The sequence below is a fragment of the Stegostoma tigrinum genome, chromosome 30, assembly GCF_030684315.1.
Source record: "Stegostoma tigrinum isolate sSteTig4 chromosome 30, sSteTig4.hap1, whole genome shotgun sequence".
NCBI lineage: Eukaryota > Metazoa > Chordata > Chondrichthyes > Orectolobiformes > Stegostomatidae > Stegostoma > Stegostoma tigrinum.
In genome coordinates, this window is record NC_081383.1 from 25,255,690 (window position 1) to 25,275,446 (window position 19,757).

The window sequence follows — 19,757 nt, forward strand, 5'->3', positions numbered from 1 at the left end:
TACCAATCTCGTCTTGGCCTCCAGGTGGTACGGTAGTTAGTACTGCAGTCTCTCAGCACCTGGGGCCCAGTTTGATTCCACCCTCGGGTGACTGGCTGTGCTAACTTCACATGAACAATGTCCCCATGTCTGCCTGGGTTTCCTCCAGGTGCTCTGCTTTCCTCCCACAGTCTAAAGGTGTGTAGATGGATTGGCCATGCTAAATTTTCTGTAGTGTCTAGGGATGTGCAGCCTAGGTGGGTTGGCCATGGGAAATGCAAAGGTTACAGGGATAGACTAGAGGGGTGGGTCTGGGGAGGAATGCAGTTCAGAGGGACAGTGTGGACTCAATGGGCTGTGTGGCTCGTTTGACTCTATGGATTCTCTGATTCACTTCAAGGAAAGCAATTCTACCTTCTCAATCCACCTCGACAACTGAATTCCTTTTCCCTGGAACCATTCCCATGAATCTGTCTTCTGCACCCTCTCCAATGCCTTCACATCCATCCTAAAGTGTGATGCCCATAATCTTTCAATTTTGAATGTACTACATAAAGTTACTATATCTCATTCCAGGATGGTTTTAAACTGATACAATCCTCATCAAATCAACAATCCAGAATAAAATCCCAGCTTTCTTCCTGCTTATAAATTATTATTGTTGATCCCTATTTTTATTTACTTTGGCCATATCTTAAAAGGGGGTGTGATGGCAGGGTCAAACAAGAAGTCAGGCCCATCTTGATGTCAGGAGCATCTCACTGGATCTTTGACAGTTTCTAATCATCCTGTTCAGAGATGTTGTCACGTACCTCTTGAGCAGGTGGGACTTGAATTTGGTTCTCCTAGTGGCATGGCAAATTGCAAATTAAAGGGCATTATTCCTTGTTAAATACCTTTTATTAATGGCCCAGTTCACCTCATTAATATTCCACTTGCAATCTTGCAACATAAGCTAGGCATCCAACATTCCTCTCAGCTCAGTCATCATGCCGTTAGGACCTGGGGCAATGGAGTATGTGCGCCTCCTCAGCTCACCATGGCAGCCAGATGGTCACATGACTGACTGCTGCCTCTGGGCGATGAGGGCCTCTCGTGTACCTGTCTGTCAGAGACACTGGTGAAAATGGCAGAAGGTGAGCCTTGGTAAGAGGTGTGCTGCATCGGCAGAGATGGTGTGTGGCACTTACCCCAGTGGAACAGAGAAGTTCACAGACATGCTTATGACACTGGCTATTCCTCCTCACTTGGGATAGCATTGACGTGCGTAGTGATCTTGGACTGTGCTGCCTAGGCCTGGTGGCCTGGCCTCCATTGCCAGCCTTTTGGGAAGTGAACTGCTCTTACATCGACCCCTTGACCAGGAGCTCCTAGTCCCTGCCAAAGAATTGCTTCACTACGTTCCCCCTCCTGTGATGTGTTCAGCCCCATCCTTGCCCAAGCAGCGCAGCTTCAGAATGCTGGTGCACAGGGACCTTTTTAAAGATGGGGTGGGCACTAGGGATACTGGTCTTTTGGTGAATAGGAGCAGGACTAAACCTATGAAGCCTGCTCCTGAATTCTATAAAATCATGCTGATCTGTCCCCAGCATCAACTCCTGTTTTGTGCCAGCTTCTTATTGCCCTCAGCTACTTTAAAAATCTATCTCTTCTTTAAATCCTCTGTGATATAACCTGCACAGCTCTCTTGGGTAGAGCCTCGCAGCAACAGTTCCTCCAAAAATTCACCCTTGGGCCAAAATAAAAACAGGATTCAGTTAGTTATAGTTTTGTCATCTTGTATTATAAACTTGTAAACTGTTAATTTGTGGTGAAGAAAGTACCAAAAATATTTCACTTGTCTCAGCCAAATTTTAAAAGTTAAACAATGGCTACGTGGAATATAAATTCAGTGTAGCCTGACAGCAGTCAGATCTTTGTGATTTTACAAAAGTAAACAGCAAAATGTTGTGTAGGACACTGGCTGAGAGTCCAATACCCTTTGACTTTCTTTGTTGTGAGTCATAGTCTACGGATGTGCATCATGCATGTATAAACATTAATTAAAAATGCTTTTTGGTAAAAGAATGCTGGTACTGCTTCTCCTCACAGCTGTTCGGGATCAAACAGCACAATAGTTCTTTCCACTAAGTACATGAATATAGAAATGTCTGAAGTCCTTTCATTCCAGCTGCTTTTATCACATTCTGGAAGGCACTACATTGCACCCTTTGCCAAAAGTCTGAAAAGCGAACATCCTCCTCTCCTACTTAGCCTCTTCTTTCCTTATTTTGCTTTTCTCCTTTGTTCTCTCCCTGTCTTCCTTTTTTATCCCCCCCCCCCTTGTTTCTCTCCCAACTTCTTCTCATGCTCTTTCTCTACCCTTTCCTCTCTTAGTCACACTTTTGCCCTTGCGCTCTTTCTCACTCCCCTCTTTTTTATCCTTCTTTTCCCCCTTCTCTCTCTTTACCACCACCTCTCTTCTATATCTAGCTGCCATACTTTTTCTCTTTCCTCCCTTTTCTCCTACTCGTGCCTTTCTTTCTTCCTTAATCCCCACTTTCTGTATCCCCTTTTTCTCTCTAATCCACTCGCTCCACACCCTTTTTATTCCGTTTTTCACGCTATTCCATCCCCACTATCTGTACTTGTGTGTCCCTCTCCATTTTTTTCTGTCCTTTTAATTTTCTTGCGTTCATGCTCTTTTTCTCATTTGTTCTGTCTCTCTGCAACATACCTAGAGATGTGAGATTCCATTGATGTGTGTATATATAACAATAGTTTCAGAACTTGTATTTCCAAGCATGTCCTGTTTACAGCTGTCCTGAGTCTCCACAGGAATAGCAGGCTAAATGTCAAAGTGAACACTTAAAAGCAAGTGCCAAATAATCCCACACAATTACTGCTCACCATAGGCAATATATTCATTCATTAACTAAAGGTCCCTTGCAGTTCTGACCTTTTATAATGTTCAGGATTAACTTTGAAAGTAATTTGGACAAAAGTAAAAAATTGCAAAAGGAAATCATGTGGTTGTGAGCAAAGGGTGTGTGAGTGCAATAGGAATGCATTAAATAGTAATGTGTAGAATTTCTGAGTAACTTATTCCATTATAAGTAAGAAAAGTAATCGTCTGGTGCTGTGGAGGGTTGAAGAACTAAAGGAAACATTAAAACCAAAGAAAAAGGGCCTGATTTTTAAAAAGTACTGAAGGAGGACAAAAAACTATACAAAAAGCTCATGGGAGAACCTTGAAAATACAAGGTAGATCAATAAATTACAAAACCAAGCCATCGTGGAACAGGAAAAGAATTAGTGAAGAATTCTCTGAACGTAATTAACAAAAAGAAAGATACGAAGGATAGGGCCACAAAATAAAGACTGAGCAATGTTAACCGCACAGGTTATAGTAGAGAGATGGCAGAAGTACCAAAGAGCCATCTTATCATCTGTTATTACTAATAAAGGAAATCAAATAGACATTTCCTCAAAGGATGAGCTTGAAAGGACTATCAGTGGTGTAGGGATAGGAAGAAAGGTTGTAGATTGATTTGCATCAAAGCTAAAAGGGAATATAAAACCATGTCCAAATGGTACGCAGATAAATGCATATTTGAAGAAGTTAGGAAGGAGATAGCTAAAGTATCTGTAGTGACGTCCAGATTTGTCAAAAGACTGGTAGAACAGCTTGGTATAAAACCTGGAGACTAAAAATCCATCAACTTAATAGTAGTAAGAAAGATGCTGCAGCTCAGGAAAGAAGTGATTCTTTCGAGAGGAGCTATTTTAGAAAAAAAATAGAACGAGGCAATGCTGATAATCTAGATTTTTCAAAAGCCTGTGTGAAAATACCATGATATCTTATATTTCATGGTAGGCTCAAAACACAGGGCATTTGCAATCATTGAACAAATATTTGAACAGTGATCAGTTTTGTGAAAGATTTGTAGCTCGGGTGCTGGTTGTAGATGTCGGTGTGCTCACTGAGCTGAGTGGTTTGATCGACATTTCGTCCCCTTATTAGGTGACACCCTCAGTGCAATGGAGCCTCCTGCCCAATCACTATGTGGGACAAACAGCTAGCAACCCTCATCCCCCAATTACCAGCTAGCAACTAAACAACATGACCAGATCCTCATGGTTTCAATACACACAGACAAGAAAAACCACACTTTCAACTGGGGCAACACTCTATCACTTGACCATATAAATTCAAGCTGGCGCGAGACCACAGCGCTTCACAGGAGGCTCCACAGCACTGAGGATGTCGCCTTGTCAGGGAATGAAACGTCTGCTATCAAACCTCTCAGCTTGGCAACACACCAATATCAATTTGAATAGGGAGCAAATTGACTAAGAAATGGACCCACAGTGTAGAGGTAAAAGGTAATATGAAGGAAGATATGAGGCAGTGTTATTAAAATAAGTCTTTAATGGGATCATTGTTATTTATAATGTACAATAATGACCTTGAGTGGAAGTAAAAACGCAAAATTTGCATATGGTGGCAAATTGGGGATCCAGTTAACTTTAAGGAAGAAACACAGGAAGTAATTAGAAAACTTGGTGACTAGGCCGTTAATGGCAAATACATTAGAATGCAATTTGTGGATATGTAAGGTGACCTTCAAAGCTTTGAAAAATCTCTAAGTTTGGGGGATAAGCATAACATGAGAGTTTAACGGAGAAAATGAGCCAGTTAATCCTGGTGCTGACTTATCTCCCCTCTACCCTTGATTTAATTGAATAGTCTCAGAGTGGCAGGTCCCCACTGCTCCCACAATCGTTCAGTACAAGTTACTGTAATTTGCTGAACTTTTTAGGGGGTGGGGGAGCACGCACCAGAACAGCTGCTGATTTTCAAACCCTTGCATTCCTAAAGGTTTTCTTTTTTTTTCCTTTTCCGTATAGTGGATTGGCCGTCGGAATCTACACTACAAACTCTCCTGAAGCCTGTCAATATGTAGCAAGTGACAGTGAAGCTAATGTTTTGGTCGTAGAGAACAACAAGCAACTACAGAAGATCTTGCAGGTTGTGGGCTATTTGTCAAATTGTTCAATGAATCAAGTTTTATTATAAAAGCAAAAACCTTCGTCTTGCATGAATTAGTAATTATTTCCTGTCAAATGTCTATAACATCTGTGCTTATGTATCTTTTTTTAAACCAAGTATGTTTATAATTTCTTCTGTTTAATCAATGCTAGTGATATATTTCATGCATTTACTCTGATCAATGCATTGTATTATTTGAGAATGCAATGTAAATTTTGCATTGAGATTTGGGATCATCCATTCATGGACAGCCTCGCTTTGTGTTTATGTTCGCTTCATGTTTATCTTTGTTATATTACCTGATGCCTTTATTTTCTGTTCTTACTACTTTATACTCGGGTAGTTTCCTTCGAGCTATAGAGAGCTGTAACACGCCAACAGGGCATTTGGCCTGTCAATTCCAAGCCATTAGTTTCCCCCACGCATCCAACTGTCCTCTTCCTCAACATCCATCCCTTTCATCCTTCTCTTTTCAATAATCTAACTTTTCCTTTGAAAATGAAATGAACACTGTTAATGTAGTATGTGATATCCCTGGCACCTACTATGTATAGAATTTTATTTCTAATCTTCTTTCATTCTTTCCATAATTATTTCAAACTTCTTTCATACAACTTAGCTGACTGTATAGAGCATAGTTTCTCCTATTGAAATCTTCCGGTATTATTTTGTCACTTATTAAGGTAATCATGTCTGTGAATGTATTGAGTTTTTTTTATTCTAACATCAAACATAGCTATTTCTAGACCTTTTGCAGCTTGATGGAATGTGATCACGTGTAATCTGTGTATGCGTTTGTACTTTTTGGGTCTTTTTGCATACAGGTAATGTGTAACTCTTCATTTTCAGATTCAGGATCAGCTTCCACACCTAAAAGCAATTGTACAGTACAAGGATGAACTGAAGGAGAAGAGGCCAAATCTTTACACTGTAGGTATATCCAAGATTGAGCCCACAAAACTCTTTGCTGTTTATTTATTCAAATCCCCGTGTAAAAATCCAAACGATTAAAGCCAGTTATTATTATGGAACAGGCCTACTGCAACAAAAATGTTTTCAACAATATTGGCCTAGATCCCTGGCATTTATAACTAACTGCTAGACAGCATACTATTCCCCTACCAGTAACTGACAATCATACTTTGCATTCCCTGCATATTTCACCTACCAGAGAGCACGGTCAGTGAACAAAGAAAGGTTTGAAGCAATGCAACTCAAACTGAGACAGTCTGTAACATTATATAAAATAAAATTGATTGCTTCTACATTCTTCCTTTAAAAAATATCCAAACAAGATTTGATCAGGTGGCTTCAGTTGAAGAGTTGGAATTGATAATTGCCTGATCGTGTTAAAAGACATCTCCTGTGCAGCCGTTGTTGTTTCTTTTCTGATGTTTACAGCAAGCACTTCAGTTTGTTCCACGGAGATGTTCTGCTGCTACTATCCAATTTGGAATAATGTTGCTGCCATAGAACAGCAGTACTGCTGTCCGAGCATTCCCATGAAATCAAATCTGCTCTTTGGGGAGCTCATGTGATGTGCGTGGAACACATTTTCAGTTTTTAGCTGAACAGAGCACTGTGATTGCTGACTTAGATGTTACTCCCCTATCTTGATAATGTTTATTTGTCATCCAGCATTTCTATTCTGTATGAATTCTTGTATAGTAAGATTATAAAACATGCAAACTTTTTACAGTTGTACTGTACATTTGCATAACATTACTGGTAGCTACAGGTTGTAGTAAAGTGAGATGCAAACGACCAAGGAGCCAATATAGTTGAGATGTGATTGTGGACACTATTGAATTGTTGCCTCTAATAAATGAGAGAGATCTTCGGGACATCAAGTGAGACTCAATTAGCAGGTTGGCACCGGGGACTACATTACAGTGACATTTTAAGGTTTTGTCTATGATGATGAAGGGAGCAATAAGCTCAGTATTGCAGGGGACAAAACAAAAAAGCACTTTGACAAAGCACTCATCAGGACACTTTAGATGAATGCTAATTGAAAGGGAAATCTTAATAGTGTATGAGAGGAAAATGCTGATGGGTTAGCAAGTGAACTCTGGTGGAGTTTTTCAGATTAGATTAGATTCCCTACAGTGTGGAAACAGGCCGTTCGGCCCAACAAGTCCACACCGCCCCTTGCAGCATCCCACCCAGACCCATACCCCTATAACCCACACATCCCTGAACACTACGGGCAATTTAGCATGGCCAATCCACCTAGTCAGCACATCTTTGGGCTGTGGGAGGAAACCGGAGCACCCGGAGGAAACCCACGCAGACATGGGGAGAATGTGCAGACTCCACACAGACAGTTACCTGAGGCTGGAATCGAACCCCGGTCCCTGGTGCTGTGAGGCTGCAGTGCTAACCACTGAGCCAGCGTACCGCCCCCGTTGTTGTCTTGGAAGAAGAATCAATAATGAATGATACTTAACTGCTGAGCTTTGTTTAATTTTGAAACCAGGCAGGTTGACTCCAGTCAGGCTGTTACTCTATGGAATTATCAGCAAATTGCTGTCACCCTGTTTTGATGAGATGAAGTAGATGCAGTGCATGCAAATATTTTTGTCTGCAAAGTGCAGGCTCCATATCTTAATATATGTAGCTTCTAGTGCATGAAAGTGCACTGCACTGTGAGCCTGACTGACAATTCTCAATTGGTTGTCAGTTTAACTCTTCATAACATTTTACTAATAGACCTGATGAGTGCAAGACAAAGATCTTTGATAAAATCCATCTTTTCTTCGGCAGTGCTCAAGATTGTACTACCAAATGACTATTTACAATATAAGTATTTTAACCTTGGAACAGTAGAGTTTGAAGGATTAGGACTCTGATAATAGAGGAGTGGGGTTGGAAGTACACTGTGTAGGTCAAGTTTAAGATATTTGTAAACAAGGTACCGATAGCTGGCTTTTATGAAGGGTGAATAGGGGAAAGAGCAGCAATGGAATGGAAGAAAGGTTGAGGGAAAGGATGTAAACTACATTTATTTCTAGATTATAAATTATTGGATATCATTGCCAACCAAGACAAATGGGGAAAATCTAAAGTAATGAGGATATCAGAAAAGACACTGTTTGGGAAAACAAAATAAAAAGTGAGGTTAGGAAAGCGATAACAGTGTCGAGCTAGAGGAACCCAGCATCAGAGGAGCAAGAAGGTTGACATTTCAGGTTGGGCCCCTTCTAACATGTTCTTTTTGAAAAATATAAAGAATTCCTAAATTTATTTGTTATGAATATATGTAAAAAAGCTGTTGGAACTCTCCAACAGTAACATGATATCAAGCATTGTGGCATTGACACCAGATTATTTATTTTTGGTGTTTACAGAAGGATTACAAGCAGTGAGAAGATTGAATTTCTTTGTCGGGTATTGGGGTGTGACTGCGGGAATGGAAGAAATGAGAATTGAATTAGAAGTTTCAGAAAGTGGGTACTTACTAATGGTCTCAGGAGACTGATAGATGACAAGACACAAGGTTCAAACAGGTTTCGTACAAGAATGCTAAAGCAACAGCTGTATTCTTGTCACTATATTTTAAGGAATCTGTGGAAAGTAGACTGGTGCCTAAGGTTTTGCAAGTAAATCATGGAATCCCAGTCTTTACAAATGAGCATAAGACTGAATGTATGACCTGCTGTAGATAAAATATTGCAAGACATTCTGTAAAGGAAAATAAAATGCCTGGACAGGCATGGTACAGTAACTGGGGTTTATTGTGCCTGTCAAAGTTGCAAGGGTGGCTTTTGTCCACCCCACCCCCCCAGGGTAGAGTATTTCAAGAAGTGGAATTGTATTCAGCTTTGAGTGATTTTTCTCTGATAATGTGCTTTCTTGTACCTGAAATAGTGGGCGGAGTTCATGCAGCTTGGGAAAGATGTGCCAGATGCTCATCTTGATGAGATCATTGCTTCCCAGAAACCAAACCAGTGTTGCACACTCATTTACACTTCGGGGACCACTGGAACGCCAAAGGGAGTCATGCTGAGCCACGATAATGTAAGAGTTGTCCTGTTAACGTGTTGCAGCTTGGTCGTGCTTAATTTAATGTCACAGCTTTTTATCACTTTTTTTTAAAAGAAAGTCCTTTTTCTCCCTTTGCAGTAAAAGCATTTTCAGTTCTCAATTCAGCCCTAAATAGATCATGGGCTAAAGATTTGTTGGTGGGCCCTGATCCACCAATGTGAGGATGTGACAGTCAGGAATCTACCCAGAAGAAGTTCTTTTTGAGGAAGTGCCTGATTAACTGACTGCCTTTAGAAGCTCCATTCAGTACATCCTTCCACTGCATGAGCAGTTAGGCATTAGAGTCGCTGATGCGAAGAGAGAGAGGACACCACTTGATGATGGTGTGCTCTGGACATGATTTTAAAAGGTGTTTGTGTTTCATAAAATAGCTGCCAGGCTGTCATTTGTGGTGGTCCCACTGCTTTTGGCCAGTCAGTACTCACTGTCCCAAAACCACTTCATTGAAAATGAGGCTGGATGTTAGAGGGAAATCACAGTGGCTGCCTACCATTGAAAGCCACATCAGGCTCAATCTAGGACTTCCTGTCATTCAAACCTCTCTTCAACTTGATTGAGTTATCTATTTCCACTTCATTCTATTGGTTGTAATGATCTGAACGAGGTAAAAAAGGCTTTAACATTCAAACTGTTTTATTTTATGTTGAATTGCAATCACATGCATAATGTTGTTATATGAATTTTGTAATTACGTGCTATATGTATAGCTACATTTTTATATATTTCGTATTCACCATTCTCTGATCGGATCAGTTGTAAGAGACGGTAAGAACTATCGATGCTTGAGTCTGGGATAACACAGCGTGGAGCTGGAGGAAGACAACAGGCCAGGCAGCATCAGAGGAGCAGGAAAGCTGATGTTTTGGGTTGGGACCCTTCTTCAAACCCTTCTGAAGAAGGGTCCCAACCCGAAATGTCAGCTTTCCTGCTCCTCTGATGCTGCCTGGACTGCTGTGTTCCTCCAGCCCCACACTGTGTTATCTTAGATCAGTTGTGAGCTTTGTTGTGACATTGGAATTTTTTTAATGCAGTAGCATTCACAGGGCCCCGAACTGGATGTTGCTGTACACATACAGCATTTATATAGAAACACAAGTATGGGAATTCCCTTTACCTCCACATCACCCACTATTGTAACATGGAAAGATCTTCACTGTTCCTTCAAAGTTTTTGGGTCAAAATTTTTCACAATCCTGACTCCACCACAAAAATTCTAAATATTTAAACTTACCTATTTTGAATACCCTACAGTGATGCTTTTTTAAATTTAAAAATTGTAAAACTTAAAGTTAATTTTTTCAAAATTTCTGCTGCACCCCAAACAAATTTTCTTTTGGCCCTTAAGCCCCATTACAGGAGTTCCCTTCAAGGATTATGGGTTAAGCCCTTAAACATGATGCACACGCCATCCGTTTGAACTGTAATCATGACCCTCCAACGAGCCCAGAAGCATGATATTCATATTTAACCAGTCTGTTTCCTGTGGAGAGCAGGATATTTGGTTGCCCATTTTTTTTATAGATTTGCCCAAAAATTGCATAAAGTGGTATATGGACACAATACGATTTCTCCAGTCCTTTCCGATTTCAATCACAGGACAGTGTAAAATGTATCACCAGTAGAAAAACTCTTCCATTCATGTGTTTAATACTGCTACTTCTTTATATGGGAAAAACTATCCTGATCTCTCCACTGACTTTGAATAAATTCATGTCTTCTAGTTACAGACCCAGTATTCCTATATTGCAGCTATTTCCAATCAAGCTAACCACTTATTCTTTGTATTGATATCGTAGGCAGTAGAGGATATGTCAGTTTGATCAATTAACTGAACAGTCGGTCTGCAATGAAAAGGAACATATGGGTTCAATTCCTGCACCAGATGCGGTTACCATGAAGGACTGTCCTTCTGAACCTCTTCCCCTCGCCTGATGCTGGGTGACCCTCAGGTTAAACCACAACCAGTTGTCTCTCTAATGAGAGAGCAGCCGTATAGTCCACTAGGACTATCGCAACGTTACCTTTAATAAAGGTAATAAACCGTGCCCCCCCCCCCGAACCAGAGGTAGGCAAACTACCACTGCACTAGAATAGCCTCTCTGTAGTTGTTGTATTCTCTCTGCTGAAGAGTTGTACTTAAATGGGAACAGTTGGAGCATTCTGCTTTCTGGTTGGTTACAAAAGCTTTAAAATATAAAACACTTTAACAGTTATGATTGTCTATAGAAATTTTGAAGAGAGAGCTAAGTCAAGATTTTCGAAGTGTATGCCATAGTAACATGCCACTGCATGTACGCAGTGTTCCTGAAGTACCCATTTCTCCAGGCTTGAAGGAAACAGTTACTAGAGAAGAGGTCCTGTCAGTTTGAAACTGCAAATACTAAGGCAGAATCTCCATTTGTTTTTAGAACCCAACAGGAAACCTGACGTAAAGTGGTGAATGTGTATTGCTTTCCCACCAAGGGAATATTGTGGTCACGAGAACCACAGCCATCTAAAACTGTGATCAGCTCAGGATAAATAGGGATGACTAATAAATGGGTTATATCGGGATCATCTTACGGTGGGGGAGAGGTGGGGCAATAATGGAAGCAGTGTCTCATGTTTAGGTCAGTCATATTTTCTGGTTATGAGACCATTACAATGTTTCTTTTATAACTGCAGCTGACCTGGACAGCTTATGCAGCAGGAAATATGGTGCAACTGCGACCAGCTACTGAAAGCCAAGAAGCTATTGTTAGCTACCTGCCACTAAGTCATATTGCTGCGCAAATGATCGATATCTGGCTGTCCATTATGTTTGGAGGCACCACTTATTTTGCACAACCTGATGCACTGAAGGTAAAACATAATGCAACATGAAATATTAATTTTTTAAATAAATACTACTTTGTATGCTGCATCTTAAGAAGAGGGGCTGTTATACGTTGACTACTTTCTCCATAGTTAGAAACAACCCAGTTTGTGTGTTCTTGCAGCCAGAATATTGCATCTGGTTTCTATTTGCAGCACAGGATTTCCTGTAGATCTCCAGAACCACAACTACGAATTTGTGCAGTTTGAACAACATGTTAAAAATGACATGCAGGTCTTAATAAGGGAAATATCTTGATGCTCAACAGGAGCAGAATGAGTTATGAATTAACACCAAGCTAAAGAAAGGAAGTAATAGGAGCATTGGTCCCTCCTGTTTCTGTTTTCTGCGGATGACCTCCATGTTGCATTGAGCAGTTCCTTTTAAGGTTGCCATGGCATCTTGATAGGCTAAGCAATAGCAATGTTCCTGTTAGCTCCCTGGAGCAGCACATCTCCCATTGCTGCATGGCCACACCTTCCATGCATTAGGAGCTGAAGAGAGGTGACTAAATGCTTGGTGCAATGGTTACATTTTTAACAGCAGCATTAAATAGGGAATGAAGGTTGAGTTTTTGGTAGTTCCAGAGGTTGGGTCCTACACAAAAGGAAGCCACCAATAATGAGCCATGGAAATGGTGGCAAGGGGGAAATGTACAAGGTGACAGTCAGAGAGCAGATGCCTTGGTATGTAAGGCTGAATGTGGTCAAAGGTGCAAACCGGACTTCTTGATTGCAGCATAAACAGTGGATGGAATTTTCTGGGGATTGCAATCATTTGAGGGGCTGCAAAGATTGCATCTTGGGGACTGGGCTAAGCTCAGTCAGGGCTGCCCTGTCAAGCCAGGAACAGGGGTGGTCCGTGGACTAGGCCGTGTTCAGCCCTGGGGGTTGGAACATTTAATGGTTGGGGGCTTCATCATGGGCCAGTCCATAGAGCCCTCAGGAACGTGGGATGGTGATGTCTGTAGATGGTGTTAGTCAGGCTGGATCACTGAGTAAATAATTATAGTGAAAGGCGCAGTTCATGATTGGAGGGGGGAACGGTGGGATCTCAGTGCAGGAGGACGTGGGAAACTTTTTGAAGGATATTTATCCCAAGTGACTGTCGCAGGCCTCAATGTGGCAGGAGCATGTGGCCACAAGGGAATGGCAACTCTCAAATCTGGGGGCTTGGGTGTAATGTTTGGAGTACCCACGGGGCAAGGACACGTTCTGGCATGCAGTGTTTGAAGTGCTGTGGATATTTCAGCAGCACAAACATCCCAACATCCTGGTCAGCACTCCTGCCAGATAACTTCACTACACGAACATTAAAGAAGCCGGGTGCCGAATAAATGAACTGAAGAGCAAAACCTGTGAGAAATGCCGACGTGGACCATGGCAGGGGGTGGCGTGCCATGAATTCCATTTGGAAAGATTGCTTTACCAAAACATGGGAAAAGTCGGCTCTTAATAGCAAGTCAGTTAACTAATACGAGGAATGAGTGCGAAAGGCATTTTATAGTGGACAAGTGAGATTAATATTACACTTCATATGGATTGCAGACCAACTTTGATTAGCCTAAGTGATCTTAATCTGTAATTATTTGTTTCTTTTGAAATTCGAAACACTTCCTCTGACTGCAAAGTTTCACAATTAAAAATCAAATTATTTCATACGTTAGTAGTCAGTTTACATACTGTATTTGACATATCGACTGGAATTTGATGTTGAAAATCTGCTCTGTTCTGTGCTCTGGCACAAACGATTTCAGTTGGGATTTACTGCTTCCCTGTTACGGGATTTGTTAGAAAAGGGTGAAGAAGACTATTAAACCAAGAATTTGGGAAGATTAACATTCCCTAGAAGGGGCTGCTTGTACAGAAGTTGCTATTTTACAAATTAAAATTTGCAACACATAAGACCAAAGATATCAGGGACAACTTGTTTTTTGCCAACTTGTGTAATGTTATTGTATATACTGTGTGGATTTCAAAAATTCAGCTCCTTTTAAAATCACAGGGCATATGACTGACCTTTCCTTGATTTAAATGATTCTTGATGAATATTTTGCAGTGAATATTACTAAAAGACTTGCCCAAGGTACAATTAAATGTGCTTATGTTCTAATTATGATTTGATTCCAGGGCTCTTTGGTGACCACAATGAGGGAGGTCCGTCCTACAGCATTTATGGGCGTGCCTCGTGTGTGGGAGAAGATGCAAGAGAAAATGAAAACTGTAGGAGCAAAATCCTCGACTGTTAGGAGGAAAGTTGCCTCCTGGGCAAAAGATGTTGGTTTAAAAACTAATTTAAATCGCATGCGTGGGTATGTATATAACTTAATGACTAGTTTTCACTCTCTTCCAGCTTGGATTCAACCATTTGTTTCATTTGGTCATGACAAAACCTTCCTTCAAACACAGTTTTACCTTTTGAAGTGAAGGTCAAAAACAGTGCTCGTGAAATGTGTTTCTGCGTATGTTGTGGTCAACACACAAGAAGCAATCACCAAATAGATCAGACACAAAGTCAGTGAACAGGATCTCGTCCTGTTTTTGTGTTTTAGCCATCAAGTCAGTGAATTATATGTTGCACTTTGGGTGCAACATAAAGTGTCAGCTGTGGCTGTTACTAAGGCCGTGTGAAATCTCTGAAAGCAGTGCTCCACACTCACCCAAACAGGTTTCCCAATTCAGTTGAATTAACAGCTACAGACAGGTATTGCTGTCTACACAAAGAGTAGGTGTACAAAACAAACTGAACGTTTCACCAACAGATTTTGTTTGATCCTTGCCTCGTCTTCAGAGAGAATAGACAAAGCGGAGCCTCCACCATAGCTGCTGCCCACTGAGGGCAAACGGCCTCTTTGTCACATTTATCACAACATTAAAGTACAAGATGCATTAATTTTTTACCATCCGTTACAAGGGTTTTAGGAGCAAAACAGAAAGATGACCACCTACGTCCAGAATACATAGCTTCTAAACTGTTATACATTTTTGAAAATTTTCTGGGCTATTTGTTTTAATTTTTTTTGTGGGTTGGAGGCATCTCTGGCAAGGTCAACATTTGTTACTCATTCTGAATTGGCTTTGAACTTCCGGGCTTACTCTGCCATTCCAGGGGGGATCGAGAGGAGTCAGCCACACTGCTGTTTATCTGAAAACATGTACAGACCAGACCATATAAGGACATCAGAGTTCCTTCCTAAAAGATATTATGTAACCAGATGGGTTTTTATGACAGTCAATGATAGTCACAAATACTATGAAACTGAGACTTCACATTTTCAATACCAGAGTTATTAATTGAATTCAAATTCCACTGGCTGCCATCGTGGAATTTGAACTGATAACTCCAGAATATTAGACAAGGTGTCCGGACTAATGGTCCAGCAACAATACCCCAACACCACGTTCACTTATGCATTAGATACATTGTATTTTGGTGCATCAATGGTATAGACTGTACTGTTTTATGATTTGAGAGACAAAGTCCATTACATTTTTTAAAAAGGCTGGAAATAAATACCTATGTTCTGTTTTTCAGAAATAATGCTGTTTCGCTTAACTTCCGAGTGGCTAATGAGCTCGTGTTCAAAAAGGTTCGCAATGCTTTGGGATTGACTCGTTGCACAAAATGTTACACAGGAGCAGCTCCAATAACCAAAGACACGCTGGAGTTCTTCCTTAGTCTCAACATCCCTGTATACGAGTTGTATGGAATGAGTGAAAGCTCAGGACCACACACCATTTCCGTACCTGATGCGTTCAGACTTTCAAGGTAGGATCACTCTCTTCGGTTTAGATTTAGAATGGCCAAATTGAGCAATATCTGTGTTTTAACAGCCATTTTCTTTTCCAGATTTTAATTAGTGGTAACCAGTGGAAGACATTGAGTCTGCACTCCCAGTTGTGTGGTGTAGAATTCTGCTTTGTGTCACTGATCCATGTGAATTCTAGTCAAAACAAACCTAACAGATCTTTAGTGTAATTGTACCTCCCAATACACAGTGCTGGAGATAACATTTCCTTCACTACATTCGCAAAACGTAATCTCAAAGGGATGAAAGCCTTCTCCAGCTTGCTGTCAACAGATGAACAGTAGCGCAGGATCAAGTGAAGCAGAAGACCTGGATCACTGGCTTTGTGTTCTGTGTGTGAGGCCTGCCTTTTTCACGAAGCTACATTGATGTCCTGGGAGCTTCTTGTCCTATAATATACATCCAATTAAAGATTTGTTAGGTGCAGATCATTAGAACCGCAGGAAATCTGATGTGTTGCTGATTTGGAAGAGTTAGAGCATTAAACAAGGGTGCAGCACTTACAAGCCGTTGGGGTAAAATTGTCTCCTGAAAGTTCTGCTGAGACCTTTCACCCCTTGTTCCTTTTAGATTGAATTACTTTGTATTTTATTGGAACTCCATTTTTACAACGCTTTGCTATAGTGCAGTAGCACCAAGCCCATTTAAGAATTCTGAGTCGATTTTGTGAGGCAAGATTTCATCAGTCCCTTCCGAGGTACACTGCACTGAACAAGCAGGGTGCAGGTGTCAGAAATGGAACAGGTCACGATAAAATGCATTTCACAGTCTCCTACCTCCACTGAAAATCCCCAGTTTCAAACTTTTGCTGTTTTAAGAAGGCCTGATTCTAGTTCAGGAGTTTCCAATATCTTCCCTTAATGCTAGTTATGCAGTGAGCACTAACTGCATTTAAATGACTGCAGAGAAAAGAAATCAATGCTGTCTGCGCACCATTACATGGAGTGCAGCAAATAACATACATGAGCCACCAGTTCATCCTTAGGGGAATTACAGCCTTAAACTTTTCAAAAATAAGGAAGGTTTGACATTTATTCTGTTTATTTCTTCTAGTTGTGGAAAGGTGATGACCGGCTGCAGAACAAAAATCTTCAATCCTGACGATGATGGCTGTGGCGAGATCTGTTTCTGGGGCCGACATGTGTTCATGGGTTATTTGCACATGGATGATAAGATGGATGAAGCAGTTGATGAGGATGGTTGGCTACACTCAGGTGATCTGGGGAAACATGATGAGGATGGATTTCTATATATTACAGGAAGAATTAAAGGTAAGTACTTTCATGTGCCACTTCCTAAACCAAAGAAAACACACATTTTAGGACTGCAAAATCTTACTTGCAGTTTTGTTTTATCTTGTCTTGTCATATTGTGTATTAATTTTCTATGTTCCCAATTATAATACAAGCTACCACTGCGTAATTCCAACATCTGACAACTGTGTGAGACTGTGTATTGTTTTCTCAATAGATCACTCAAAATGCTTTTTGATTTGTTTTCATTAACAACTAAAAGTTCCAATGTTTAAAACCAAAAAGTTAAACGATAAAAGGCTTTACCTATTTTGCAAGAAAACGACTGGCTTTAGCAATTGAATTTTCTTAATCTCCCAACATAAAATGTTCATCTTTTGGAACCCTTTTATAATGACTCTAGCAAAATTTGTAAACCATCACTGTTGAGATGCTGTTTATGAAAGCCTGCCATTCTCCATATCATATGACAATAGTCAAAACAGCCACTCTATCACTGTGCTCCGTTTTAGGCCAGCAGATGTATGGTGATCATGCAGGGAGATCAGAGAGAGCTGCTCCACATTCTGGGGTCGCACTTACTTAAATGACCTGCCAGCAACCACTGGCAATTACATAGCATCTTTTTAATAAGTGTATCAAGATGTTTCACACCAGCGTTACAAAATAAATTCATAGTTGTAGAGCCGTACAGCTTGGAAATAGACTCTTCAGTCCAACTCGTCCCTGCCCACCCAGTATCCCAAGCAAAGCCAATCCCATTTCCCCAGATCCTTCTAAACCCTTCTTATTTATATACTCATCAAATGTAATTGTACCAGCCTCCTCCACTTCCTCTGCAGCTCATTCCATACACAGACCATCCTCTGCATGGACAAAGCTGCCCGTTTTAAAACTCTTCCCTCTCACCTTGAACCTATGCCCTCTAGTTTTTGACTCACCCGCCCCAGGCAAAAGACCTTGCCTGTTCACCCTACCCATCCTTCTCAATTTTATAAACCTCTAAAGGTTACCTGTTTCCTGTGACGCTCCAGGGAAGATAGCGCCAGCCTATTCAGCCTGTCCCTTTAGCTCAAACCGTCTAACCCTGGCAACCCTAGCTATAATATATTTGGATATTTACTAATAGGATTGAAGACTAATAGTTGGATCCAAGAGGTGAATTTTAGGGTGTGGCTTAGAGGGGATTAGGTAGGGTACTCTGGTGCATGAAGGCTCACTGTTAATGTGAGAGTGATTGGAAACACAGAATGCATGCAAAGTACTCTCCTCTAATCTGGGTCCAAGACAGTTACCTGCAGAAATCTGGTGAGGAATCACTTCACACATTTAATGTTTTTAAAATTATTACTGAGCATTTCCTTTCACTTTACAAATGCATCCTCAGGATTCAGGGGGTTGTTAGGTTGAATTGTTTGAGATCTGACTTGAGCAAGGAATTTTTTTTAAAGAGAATCAGACTAAGTACAACCATTGGGTACAGATTCCAGACATCTCCTTAAAAAGATAGGTGTTCAGTACTAAATCAAGTTTCTGCATTCAGTGGTTGAGTGCTAACAGGCTACATATCATCTGAGCCAATAAACCCAAGGGACTGACAGACCAGAATGCCATTGGAAGTACCGCAGGTTATACTTTTGAGATTAAAAAAACAGACCCGAGTACTGTTGTCTGGTCAGTCGGTCTGCTTGTCGGGTTTTCGCACACTCTTCCGTTCCTTCCTGTAATCATCTGTGAGGGTGACGGGATTATCGATCAAAATGAACAGGAGCAATGGGGCAGATTCTGCAAGGAGATCTGCTGACCGTCTGTAACACCAGGTTTCCTGATCCTGAACAGCAAGATATACTGTACCTGACTCATCGGTTAACCTTGTACATCATCAAGCCTCTGAGCACTAATGCACAGTAAGATTTTCCTGCATCTTCAACCACTGGATCCAGCTGCAGTTAATTTGTGTAAAAGAAAAATAAGATGACTTGATTTCAGCAGTGTACTGTGACCTGTTCCGTTTCTGACACCTGCGCCCTGCTTGTTCAGTGCAGTGTACCTTGGAAGAAACTGATGAAATCCTGTGTCACAAATTGACTCAGGATTCTTTACTGCGTTTGGTGCAGTGATTGCCCTTCCAAAAATCTATTCAATTGCCTACACAATGCTTTGCCAATTCCAGAGGTTATGCAAGTTGCCATACGTACAGATGCTTCATCATCATTGTGGAATTCATTGTTGCTAATTTTTCCATTTTTAAAATTTCCTATCATCCAGAGTTGATCATTACTGCTGGTGGGGAAAACATACCACCAATTCCCATCGAAGATGCTGTAAAGGAACGTTTACCAATCATCAGCAATGTCATGCTGATAGGAGACAAACGCAAATTCCTATCGATGTTATTAACACTAAAGGTATTTCATTTAATTTATAATAGCCACAGCTGTGTAATTGCATTCAGTAAGCCATTTAATGTGGAAGGTATACAGTGAGAATGAAGGAAATGTGTAGAGGCCAGGATTATATTTCATTGTTTAAATTGTTTTAAGATGCAAACTGAAGTGAGCCCTTCAAATTTATCTCATTTCAATTTGCCAGTTCATCTTCCAATTTCAATTGAAACATTTATCTTAACTATTCATTATATAAATATTCCTTCTGAATAAGTAGATTTTGTTTTCTATGATCTGACTCTAAAGAAATTCTTCATTCATTTTCATCAAGTCCACTTGATATCTTTGAGGTGGCAGTTATCCATGCATTATGTAAAAAAAAAATTCTAGGCTGTTG

The 19,757-nt window shown here is 40.7% G+C and overlaps 1 protein-coding gene across 5 annotated transcripts in view; it reads left to right on the forward strand.

Moving 5' to 3' along the window:
• The window catches only part of acsbg2 (acyl-CoA synthetase bubblegum family member 2), a 50,887-nt gene that overhangs the window by 24,647 nt on the left and 6,483 nt on the right, over positions 1 to 19,757 (forward strand). For all 5 annotated transcript variants that reach the window (XM_048559660.2, XM_048559664.2, XM_048559661.2 and 2 more), the window contains 8 exons: positions 4,870 to 4,990; positions 5,861 to 5,941; positions 8,882 to 9,031; positions 11,723 to 11,899; positions 14,042 to 14,223; positions 15,447 to 15,680; positions 16,774 to 16,991; positions 19,242 to 19,381. In XM_048559660.2, the coding sequence (XP_048415617.1) occupies positions 4,870 to 4,990; positions 5,861 to 5,941; positions 8,882 to 9,031; positions 11,723 to 11,899; positions 14,042 to 14,223; positions 15,447 to 15,680; positions 16,774 to 16,991; positions 19,242 to 19,381 (1,303 nt within the window). The remainder of the gene's footprint in view (positions 1 to 4,869; positions 4,991 to 5,860; positions 5,942 to 8,881; positions 9,032 to 11,722; positions 11,900 to 14,041; positions 14,224 to 15,446; positions 15,681 to 16,773; positions 16,992 to 19,241; positions 19,382 to 19,757) is intronic.